The sequence below is a fragment of the Anomaloglossus baeobatrachus genome, chromosome 9 (assembly GCF_048569485.1).
Source record: "Anomaloglossus baeobatrachus isolate aAnoBae1 chromosome 9, aAnoBae1.hap1, whole genome shotgun sequence".
NCBI lineage: Eukaryota > Metazoa > Chordata > Amphibia > Anura > Aromobatidae > Anomaloglossus > Anomaloglossus baeobatrachus.
The window spans coordinates 116760945-116772534 of NC_134361.1; the positions used below are offsets into that span (position 1 = coordinate 116760945).

At 41.6% G+C, this 11590-nt stretch overlaps 1 protein-coding gene across 2 annotated transcripts; it reads left to right on the forward strand.

Moving 5' to 3' along the window:
- The first annotated feature begins 5237 nt into the window (after positions 1-5237).
- Positions 5238-11332, forward strand: LOC142250558 (cis-aconitate decarboxylase-like). 2 transcript variants are annotated; one of them, XR_012725211.1, is made up of 7 exons: positions 5238-5322; positions 7573-7627; positions 7843-8030; positions 8318-8422; positions 8913-9118; positions 9225-10625; positions 10683-11332. XR_012725211.1 is itself a non-coding variant. In XM_075322737.1 (6 exons), the coding sequence occupies exons 1-6, from the start codon at positions 5302-5304 to the stop codon at positions 10144-10146; spliced, it is 1497 nt and encodes a 498-aa protein (XP_075178852.1). In that variant the 5' UTR covers positions 5238-5301; the 3' UTR covers positions 10147-11332. The 2 variants fall into 2 exon arrangements, 1 of the variants encoding a protein (XP_075178852.1); XM_075322737.1 differs by having other exon boundaries at positions 9225-11332.
- The last annotated feature ends 258 nt before the right edge of the window (positions 11333-11590 follow it).

The following is an 11590-nucleotide window of genomic DNA, read 5'->3' on the forward strand; positions in this document are numbered from 1 at the left end:
AGCATGTCAATTATTCCCGCGTTTTTCACTGCGCTTTTCATCCATTGAGTTCAATGGGATGTTGAAAGACGCAATGAGAAACGCAAATAGCTGCGTTTTGGTGCGTTTTGAAGACCAAAAACGCAGCTATAAACGCAGGAGGTGGGTAGTAAAGTGACGTGTACAGGAAGAGGATTCCTTCTGTCAGTATATACAGAAGCGTGAATCCTCCCGGTACCGTCACCGCCGCGTTCACCTCCCGTCCTGTGCATGTATGCTGCCGTGCGGCGCCATGTCTGGGCGGGAGGTGGAAGCGGCTGCGAAAACAAAAGTTAACAGTAGAAAAAAAAAAAAAAAGTTATACTCACCTGTCTGCAGACTCCCGGTGCCATGCCCGCTCCCATCTCCTCTCACGGTATCACCACCAGCGCTCCGGCTGTGTGCAGACGGCAGGGAAATCTCCGATGGATGCAGGACCTGGCGATGGATCACCTGATGCAGTCACCTGACGCATCAGGTGATCGTAAGTATCGCGGTGACGCGGGCGCCCGGCCGGTATCAGCGGATGCGTCAGGAGACTTCATCCCTGATTACCGGCAGCTGCTGCAGCGATCGGACAGGATCAGACTCTCATCCCATCGCTGCAGGAGCTGCCGGTAATCAGCACATAAGTGAGTATTATTATTTTTTATTTTTTTTTGCACCGATGCATCTGCTGATTGTATAATCGGCTTTTATACAATCAGCTGATGTGTGATGTGATTCAGGCACTTGATCCTGACACATCATCTGATCGCTTTGCCTTCCAGCAAACCGATCAGATGATATTGGATCCGGATTGGACGGCGCGGGACCCTGACCCAGGATTACTGCGGAGGGGGGTTCTTTATTTCAATAAAGATGGAGTCACTAATTGTGTTGTGTTTTATTTCTAATAAAAATATTTTTCTGTGTTGTGTTTTTTTTTTATCTTTACTAGAAATTCATGGTGGCCATGTCTAATATTGGCGTGACACCATGAATTTCGGGCTTAGGGCTAGCTGATAATATACAGCTAGCCCTAACTCCATTATTACCCAGCTAGCCACCCGGCTTCAGAGCAGCTGGAAGAGTTGGATACAGCGCCAGAAGATGGCGCTTCTATGAAAGCGCCATTTTCTGGGGTGGCTGCGGGACTGCAATTCACAGCGGGGGTGCCCAGAAAGCATGGGCACCCTGCACTGTGGATTCCAATCCCCAGCTGCCTAGTTGTACCCGGCTGGACTCAAAAATTGGGCGAAGCTCACGTCATTTTTTTTTTTAATTATTTCATGAAATTCATGAAATAATTTAAAAAAAAAAGGGCTTCCCTATATTTTTGGTTCCCAGCCGGGTACAAATAGGCAGCTGGGGGTTGGGGGCAGCCCGTACCTGCCTGCTGTACCCGGCTAGCATACAAAAATATGGCGAAGCCCACGTCATTTTTTTTGTTTGGGGGGGCAAAGAAATCCTGCATACAGTCCTGGAAGGAGTATGCTGAGCCTTGTAGTTCGACAGCTGCTGTCTGCTCTCCTGCATACACTATTGGATGGAGGATGCTGAGCCTTGTAGGTCTGCTCCCCCTGACTCTCCCCCAAGCATACAGTCCTGGATGGAGCATGCTGAGCCTTGTAGTTCTGCAGCTGCTGTCTGCTCTCCTGCATACACTATTGGATGGAGTATGCTGAGCCTTGTAGTTCTGCAGCTGTCTGCTCTTCTGCATACACTAGTGGAGAATGAAGAACACATTGATGAAGGAAATGACATCAGACCTTTTTTTTTTTGTTCACTGATAAAAAACGCATAAAGACGCAGTGAGCAAAAACGCAGCAAAATGCAGCAAAAAAATCGTTTTTTTGCCACGGTTGCGTTTTTGTGCGGTTTTAGCGGCCAAAAACGCACAAAAACGCAGCGTCAAAAAAACGCAGTGTGCGCACATAGCCTAAGAGTGGAGGGAGTGCTGCAGGTGAGGATAGGAGGTGCCCATCTATCCCTCTCACTACAGCTAGGGCCCACCATTGTTATTTTTCCCCTTTCTTGTAGTATTGTTTGCTGTATTTTTGTCGTGTGTCAGACATCTGTTGGTCCAAACGCGTCCACCATATGTAAGTGTGACAATTTATGTAAGAGATAGCCAAAATGATTGCCTACAAAGATGATTGTATATAAATTAAAGTCAGTCTTAAGGTCACTTTACACACAGTGATATCGCTAGCGATGTCACTGGTGAAAGCACCCCCCCGTCGGTTGTGCGTCATGGGCAAATCACTGCCCGTGGCGCACAACATCGTTAGTCCCCGTCACACATACCTGCCTAGCGACGTCGCTGTGGCCGGCGAACAGCCTTATTTCTAAGGGGAAGGTTCATTTGGCGTCACAGCGGCGTCACTAAGCGGCCTCCCAATAGAAGCGGAGGGGCGGAGAGATCCCGCCCACCTCCTTCCTTCCTCATTGCCGGTGGCCATAGGTACGATGTTGTTCCTCGTTCCTGCGGTGTCACACATAGTGAAGTGTGCTGCCGCAAGAACAATGAACAACCTGCGTCCTGCAACAGCAACGATTATGAGATTAGAACGACGTGTCAACGATCAATGATATGGTGAGTAATTTTGATCGTTAGCGGTCATTCGTGCGTTTCACACGCAACAACGTCGCTAACGAGGCCGGATGTGCGTCACAAATTCCGTGACCCCAACGACATCTCGTTAGTGATGTTGCGTGTAAAGCCCCCTTTATGGTCAAGGTTGTAGTGCATGGTGAGATATGGAGCCTGAAAAACAAAAGTTCAAAACATTATTACCCTTTTTCTCATTACTATAACCATAAAGATCCAACATATAGAGGATTAAAAATACAAAACCAAAGAAAACCTCTAAAAACAGACTTTATTTTACTATATTAATATCAAATTTGATTTGGTTAAAACTAAACCTTTTGCTCATTAGTATATATATCCCCAACCAAACTGTGATATGTCAAACTAAAATGGGACAATGGAAAACACCTGAAAAGGATAAAGGTAATAGGAACCATCAGCATTGGGTCCAAACAGAAAGGGAGCATTGCTCAGCAGACAGGGAAATTGCTTATGGACTAAAAGGTCACTGATTCAAATCCAAAACGGTGGATTGCAACTGAAGGAAACCAACGTGTGAAAGTACCCTATGGGAGAAAAAAAACGCTGCAAAAATGCTGCAAGAATTGACGAGCTGCAGATCTCAAAATTGCAACTTCTTAAATTGAGTCACATTTCTGAAATCCCGGAGCTTTTGCTGGTGCTGTAAAAAGCAGCTTTTAATTTACATATAAAAACACAATGGAAAATCTGCATGTGAACATGGCCTTAGACCTCTTTCAGAGTCAGTGATTTTCTCACACAAAACAATCAGTCCGAGTTTCATCAGTGATTGTAATCAGGTTCATCAGGTTTTCATTAGAGTTTTGTTAGTTGTTTTCAATAATGAGAAAAAAGAGAAATGTTTCTCCAGCTTCTCCGATCAGTCAGGGAAACACAGGCAGCACACGGATGGCATCCAATATTTTCATGGACCCATAGACTTTAATTTTATTCTTTATTCATGAAGGGATAAAATATTGATCACATTATTGCATGATGCCGTCAGTGTTTTATCCCCTTATGTAAATAGCCATGTGTTAGGCTATGTGCCCACGTTGCGTCGAGGTAGTTGCAGTTCTAAACGCATCCTCTGGCAGAAATGGTATTTGCCAAAGTTGATTTTGACCACAAAAACGTTATAAATACGCTTGCGTTTTTACTGCGTTTTGGCCGCGTTTTTACCGCGATTTACTTGCTTTTTCATTGCTTAAAGTCAGATGCGTTTTGATGACAAATACACTGCTAAATAAAGTTTTAACATTCAAACATTATGAAAAAATAGCAAAAAATAACATATCAAGATTATAATCAACCAAAATAGCTGATTTTATTAAAAAGATAAATGTTTGTTAATATTTATGTATAAAATAACATTAAATGAATGTTTTTCTTAATTTTAATTGTCAGAGTGTGTGTGTGTGTGTGTGTGTGTGTGTGTGTGTGTGTGTGTGTGTGTGTATAAAGGGACATATCATGCCTTTAATATTTTAATATAATGTCAAAAACGCATGCAATTAAATTGTCAAAAATGCTTGTCTGTTGCATCCAAAAAGCATGTAAAACGCTAGGATTTTGATGTAGAATGTGTTTTTGATCTTCTCATTGATTCTAATGTTATCAAAACGCAGCTCAAATGGCAAAAACATTTGACATGTTGCTTCTTTAAACGCTGAGTTTTTGCGTAAAAATATACAAATTAAAAGCAGCGTTTTGAACAGCAAAGTGCGCACAAGAAATCCCTATTTCTCATAGACTTTGCTTGGAAATCCAAAACGCATGCATTTTGGCATTAAAATGCTGCAGTTGAAAACGCTGTGGAAACGCATGTAAAAACGCAACATGGGCACATAGCCTAAGGCTAGGGCGCCACTTTGCTTTTTACCTGCTTTTTACCTACTTTTTTGATGCTTTTTCAACTGCAGCGTTTAATGCCAAAATGGATGTGTTCTGCTTTTCAAGCAAAGTCTATGGGAATTTGGGTTTCTTGAACCCACTTTGCAGTTCAAAAATGCGCCTTTTTGTGGCAGAGATTTGGGCAAAAACTCAGCTTTGCAGTTCAAAACTCAAATGGCAAAAACAATTGACATGTCAAAAAAAAAGCATCATTATTACAGTAAATTGTATGTCTCCTGATCCTCGCCAGCTCATTATTATTTCATCAGACAATGATAATTTTCACTAATTGATCTTTACAAGTCAAAGGTCCCTAAGATAACACAGAGACGTCTTAGGTAAAATCCAGAATAACCCGATGAGTAAGTTACTAGGAAGGTTTTATGAGGTCGCTGGAAAATCCTTATTGCATTATAATTAGCCACGTTCCCTGAGGCATCACATACAACTTCATTAAGATCATGGTCACATCAGACCAAGACTCTGGAGCAGGAACAGAAACCTGAAAAGCAGAAACCTACAAGATAATGATTCTAGTGCCGCTCCCGGAGGAAAAGCTTCTGGTGACATCGGCCACTTTACATCGCGCAGAAAATGCCACAATTATTCTCTGTGTTTCCTGGGCGGATTCTTCACTTAGCTCCTCCTGTTTCCTTTGACATAGCAATGATGTAAGAATACAGATATATATATATATATATGGCCAAAATAAATATCTCTGGACAGAACTAAAGACACAAGACAGCAAAACAGCCATCAAAAATCCCAGCTGAGACGTCTCAAGTGTCGTCACGATGCTTACTGCACTTGTCAATGTAAGTGACATATATACGAGGATTCAATTAACTTTCCTAAAACTGACTTTTATTTTCCCCATTTCTGTGCATAAGCAAAGACGTATACATAGATAGATATACTGATTATTCACATTTACATTCCTCAGAAATCCGTCTGTGGATATAATACGGATATATTCAAGACTTGCAAAAACAGCATGTTATATTATTAATAATTATTATTATTATTAATTTGTATTATTATTATTATTATTATTATTATTATTATTATTATATGACACATTCAGCAAGTTATCACATTTCCCGACATTTACTCTTACATATTTATTTGCTATATTTCTTTCTTGTGCATTTATTTTGGAAATTCTTGTTATATTTTAAACAATTTAAAGAAATTATTCACAGTTTATTTTGTTAAAACAAATTGATATAATTGTTACAAACACTTTTCAAACGTTTTATAAATATTTCCATCTCCTGCATTTTACAAGTGATGTGAGGATGGAGCGGCCTCTACTGGTTGGATCAAGCATTACACTCACAGGCAGTTTTCTCAGTTTAGGACAAAAGTCTTTTGGTTTTCATATAGAATCACTGATATTTTACAGAATAAATTGCATTATATTGCTTTTACATTAAAACATTAGAATATATTATAGACATTACACTATAACCTGATTATATAAGTTGTGTCCTCTCTATTCTATATGCAGTTCCCCCTATAATTGGTTTATAAGACATTGATTTGATAGGTAATTCAGTGTAGCCCCTTACTAAGCCTTATTTCCCTGCAGTGAAAGGATCCGTCAGCTTTCCTGACCTGTGTTAGTAAATATGTCTATTCCTCATGAAATGTTTCTTCCTTAGATCTCTGATTTGTGATATTTATCTGTGATTCCTCCTGTGAATTTATGAGTAATCTGAACACTAGTGGCCGATTCTGAAAGCAGATTTTCCTAAAATTATAGAGTAAAACTGATGTTAAATTTTGTGTCACTTGAAGTTGCTCAAAAATGAAGCAACTTTTGCCATTTTTACATTGGTAGAGTCCGGGCCCATCCTCGTTCTGAAAAGTGAGTGGAGATTGGTATGGACGGGGCGCAAAGAAGCCCAATAAATTCATTATAATTTATACTACAGATGCAGATCAGCTTACAATAGAATATACGACGCATACATTTCTGCTGGTGGCACATAGTGGCTGAGAGATATCCCAAACTCATTAAAGAGGCGCACACTTCCTTAAGAATCTGTCAGATCTTACTCCAGAGCTCCCTTCATTAAGACAAGTGTAGAAACGCCAGTTTTAAAATGGAACCTGTTATTAGATGTATTCTGCCCAAACCACAAGCAGCATGAATCAGAGCCCGTCTGTGCGACTACAGCCCGGTGTATCTGGAAATGCTGCAAAGTTTCAGGAAGAACATAGTATGAAAAGCCGAGGAGAGACCTGAGGAGTCGATAATGGCCCGACTTCTTCTCTCCTGCTCCATAAATACATATATGGGAATGACCTGTCAATCAGCAGGAGCGGGGCGGGTAGAAGCCGGCGGGGGGCACCAGACTGGAGCATTTCATAGAGAGACATACCTGGCTACAGTCACACAGTTTGACTCTGATTCATGTGGACTGAAGTTCTGGCAGCATTAATCTAATGACAGGTTCCCTTTATGGAATTGGGGATTATTGTTACAATTTTCCCTTTTGATGCTTCACTCTACACAACTAAATACTGATCATTCAGTGCTGCCATTGTCACACATGACATAGACGCGTCCTGCTGGGGTAACACTCAATTCTCAATGGATTCATACATTTACAAAAATAATAATGGAAGAATAAGGGACAAATAGCAAAGAAATATTAGAGGAATAACGAGAAATAGTGGAGGAATAGTGGAGGAATAATGGAGGAATAGAGGAGGAATAATGGAGGGATAATGGAGGAATAATGGAGTAATAGCAGAAGAATAATGGAGGAATAGTGGAGGAATAACGGAAGAATAGTGGAGGAATAGCAGAGGAATAGCGGAGGAATAATGGAGGAATAGAGGAGGAATAATGGAGAAATAATGGAGGAATAATGGAGGAATAATGGAGGAATAGCGGAGAAATAACACAACACTTACCTGTATGTGAACTGGGCACATGTGCACTAACATTAGAGAATCACAGTTGTCAGTGTCTCATACGAGAAGATTTATCCCGCGTATTCTATAGTAATGTGATCGGCAACACATGTTCTAGTTACAATGTTTCTTTCTTCCAGAAAACGGAGAAATTTCATAAACTATCGAGACATCTTCACAAGTCTGCAGTGAAAGGTAAATATTTATCTTCACCCCCAACGTTCTCTCTTTCCCCTGAAAATGTGACCTTCATGTGACCTTGTACCATGAGGCCAGAATGATAGTAATGCAGAGATTGACTTTATAAGACGTTGTATCAAACAGATAAAACAAACAAATGTAAGAACAAAGTAAAATCCCCTGAACAATAGAGGGTCAGGACACTTTACTAATGATACGTTTCCTTCTAGTGATTACTGGAAACCAGTTGGAAGACACAGTAACCAGCAGTTTTGCTTCATTTATCGATGGGATCCGCCCGGAGCATCTGTCTGATGTCGTCCGTCACAGAAGTAAACGCATGATCCTGGACAACATTGGTGTGGGACTGGTTGGCAGCACAACACATGTCTTTAAGATTGTGGTGAAATACTGCCAGGTAAATACCCACAATTTTCCATTCTTTACATGGATTATTCTTGTAGTATATTTTTGTGAGTCTGAATTATACTGAATAGAGCCCAGATATGGGTGTACAGGGTGTGATACTGATAATGGGGGAAGTATTGAAGAACATTGGTGTATTCGGTATATTAATGCCACGTTCTGGGATACACATGTGATCGGGGCTCTGATATTTTGTGTCAGAGGTTCCATTAATACTTGTAAGTTATCATAAAATTATTATTTTGGTTATATTATTGTGTATGTTATTGATTATTTTAGGACCTGCACTTCTCATCCTATGGAAATTCTGCCTTTTGTTCAGTCTACGGCCAAAAAGGTTTAAAGCTTTCACCAACCCTGGCAGCGTATGCTAATTGTGTCGCTGTAAGTATATAGTATAAAGAGCCATAGTAACAGGAAATATAAGATTGTATTCAGCACTAACCGGTCATCATTTGTCAGTAAATGGGTTCTCCTGTCTTGTGATAAAACTTTGCAGTTACTCTACATGACTGCAGTCTCCTGAATTCTTACTCCACACACACCGCACACTGTCAGGATTCTCCGGTGAGAGCGGGTGGTCATGTGGCCGTAAGTATGCAGCTACATGCCGAATAGACGTGCTCAGCCTCACTCAGTTCACTTGTATTGAGCACGTCTAGTCTGAATGTGGCCAGAAGGATGAAAATCACAAACTTGCGGGCACATGACGACCCCAGCAATGTAGAATCCTGATAGTGTGCGGTGTGTGCTGTAAGAGTTCAGATGTCTGCAATCATCTAGAGTGACTGCATAATTTTATCACCAGATTGAACAACCCCTTTAATCATAACACAAAAGAAGGCTTATATAGATAATCTGCCTATTCACACAGGTGCACTCCATGGACTTTGACGATACATGGCACCCTGCCACCCACCCATCAGGCGCTGTGCTTCCTGCCATTCTGGCACTGTCTCAGATGCTTTCACATGACAGAAGAGTCAGTGGGGAAGATCTCCTGACAGCGTTCAATGTAGGGATTGAAATTCAAGGAAGACTGATGGGTTTCTCTAGTGAAGCAAAGAATATTCCTAAAAAGTGAGTAATTCGCTCTATTGAGCGCATAGTGACTATTGCTGAAGAAAATTATGTTACATTGTATAATTTATTACAATTAGTTCATGAAATGTTTTCTTTTTTACAGATTTCACCCACCCTCTGTCGTCGGCACCATGGGAAGTGCAGCAGCTTCAGCCAAACTTCTTGCATTAGACAAAGACCAATGTACCCATGCCCTGGCGATCGCAGCCTCTCTCGCGGGTGCTCCAATGGCAAATGCTGCCACTCTAGCCAAGCCATTACACATCGGCAATGCAACTAGATTAGGGCTAGAGGCTGCCATTCTGGCTGCTAATGGTATGGAGGCCAACTCTCTCATACTTGATGATGTGCCCGGATGCTCTGGTTTTAGTGCTTTTTATGGTGACTATCAGCCTAAAGCTCTTGCTTCACCTGGAAATCAGTATGAATTTCTTCTTGAGACGCAAGACATTGCTTTCAAGTCCTTTCCAGCACACTTAGGAATGCACTGGATCGCTGACGCTTCTGTCTCAGTGAGAAACAGGTTTGAAGAGCAATATGGTTCATTTGACCCATCTGCCATTCAGACTATTGTTCTTAGAATTCCAGTCTCCAAATACATCAACAGACCCTTCCCTGACTCCGAGCATCAGGCTCGTCACTCCTTCCAGTTCAATGCCTGTACGGCTCTACTGGATGGGGAAGTCAACATTAAGTCTTTCCATGAAGAGAAAATGTTTCGTAAGGAAATCCATAATCTCCTGAGCAAAGTGGTAGTGGAGCACCCACAAGACAATGAGGCCAACTTTGATAAGATGTATGGAGAAGTGGCCTTGCTGCTGAAAAATGGAGATGTGATTATTGGAAAATGTGACACTTTTTATGGGCACTGGAGGAAACCTTTGAGCCGAGAATCTCTACTGAAGAAATTCATGTCCAATGCTGGTGACATCCTACAGAAAGACCAAATTCAGGGGGTAATCCAGATGGTAGAGAATCTAGAGAGTATCTCCGATAGCTCACAGTTACCCCTCCTGCTCCAGTAACTTCAGAAAATGGTTCATATTTTATAACAGAAAAGAAAAGACTGAATTCAGATGTTTACAAAGATTCCTGTAATCTGCCCAATGCAGCGATGACCAATGATGGTCAATGTGGGTTCAATAAGTCTTAGTTTGGATGTGAATATTTATGTATATTTATATCGTGTAAGTGAAGTGTCTGTGTATTCATCGGAGACAGGATAGCCGTCAGATTGGGATTACAAGACAACATCTGTCATAGAAAGATATGTGATTTATGTGTGCGCCGTGTGCACAAACCCTAAAGGGGGCTTTACACGCTACGACATCGCTAATGCGAAGTCGTTGGGGTCACAGAATTGGTGACGCACATCCGGCCGCATTAGCGATGCCGTTGCATGTGACACCTATGAGCGATTTTGCATCGTCGCAAAACCGTGCAAAATTGCTCATCGGTGACATGGGGGTCCATTCTCAAATATCATTACTGCAGCAGTAACGAAGTTGTTCCTCGTTCCTGCGGCAGCACACATCGCTCCGTGTGACACCGCAGGAACGAGGAACCTCACCTTACCTGCCTCCCGGCCACAATGCGGAAGGAAGGAGGTGGGCGGGATGTTACGTCCCGCTCATCTCCGCCCCTCTACTTCTATTGGCCGGCGGTTCAGTGATGCAGCTGTGACGTCACTGTGACACTGAACGAACCGCCCCCTTAGAAAGGAGGCGGTTCGCCAGTCACAGCGACGTCGCCTGGCAGGTAAGTACCTGTGAGGGGTCTGGGCGATGTTGTGCGGCACTGGCAGCGATTTGCCCGTGTCGCACAACAGATGGGGTGGGTACCCACGCTAGCGATATCGGTACCGATATCGCAGCGTGTAAAGCGGCCTTAAGCCTATGGAGCCGGCTGATCACCGCTGAGATCTCTCATCATATGGATCCAGAACAGTGTTGTGGCTTCTGTAATCAGAAAATATCACAATTTGGATTATTTGTACAGTAACTAATCATGTATGGATTATCTGATTAACGGAATTAGATAAATGATTCAGCAACTTATGTCCAGTCTGGAAAGTTGGTGAATTCTGCTTCTGTGACCCGATCACAAGTTTCTCCTTTCTTTGTATATAAAACTTGATGAAAGTATCTACGATGATGTTTTTTATTTTGTATATTATTTGTGAGTTATTTAATAAATTTTCATCAAACAGTATTTAATATCCAGCTTGCATTCTTTATCACAGGCCTTTAGAAAAGATATTTTTGATATCATAAAAGTTTAATGAGATGTTGTGATGCACATTTACAAGAGAAAATGCATTAAGGGTAAGAACTCACTTTGCTTTTTACCTGCTTTTTTGCTGCTTTTTCAACTGCAGCGTTTAATGCCAAATGGTTGTGTTCTGCTTTTCAAGCAAAGTCTATGGGAATTTGGTTTTCTTGAACGCACTTTGCAGTTCATACTGCAGCC

What these genes read in the sequence shown, in the direction of transcription:
- LOC142250558 (XM_075322737.1), top strand. Translation starts at nt 5,302, where the DNA reads ATGCTTACTGCACTTGTCAAT. An exon ending in TGCTTACTGCACTTGTCAAT is followed by an intron (nt 5,323 to 7,572) that starts GTAAGTGACATA and finishes TCTTTCTTCCAG; the next exon opens with AAAACGGAGAAATTTCATAA. An exon ending in GCAAAGAATATTCCTAAAAA is followed by an intron (nt 9,119 to 9,224) that starts GTGAGTAATTCG and finishes TCTTTTTTACAG; the next exon opens with ATTTCACCCACCCTCTGTCG.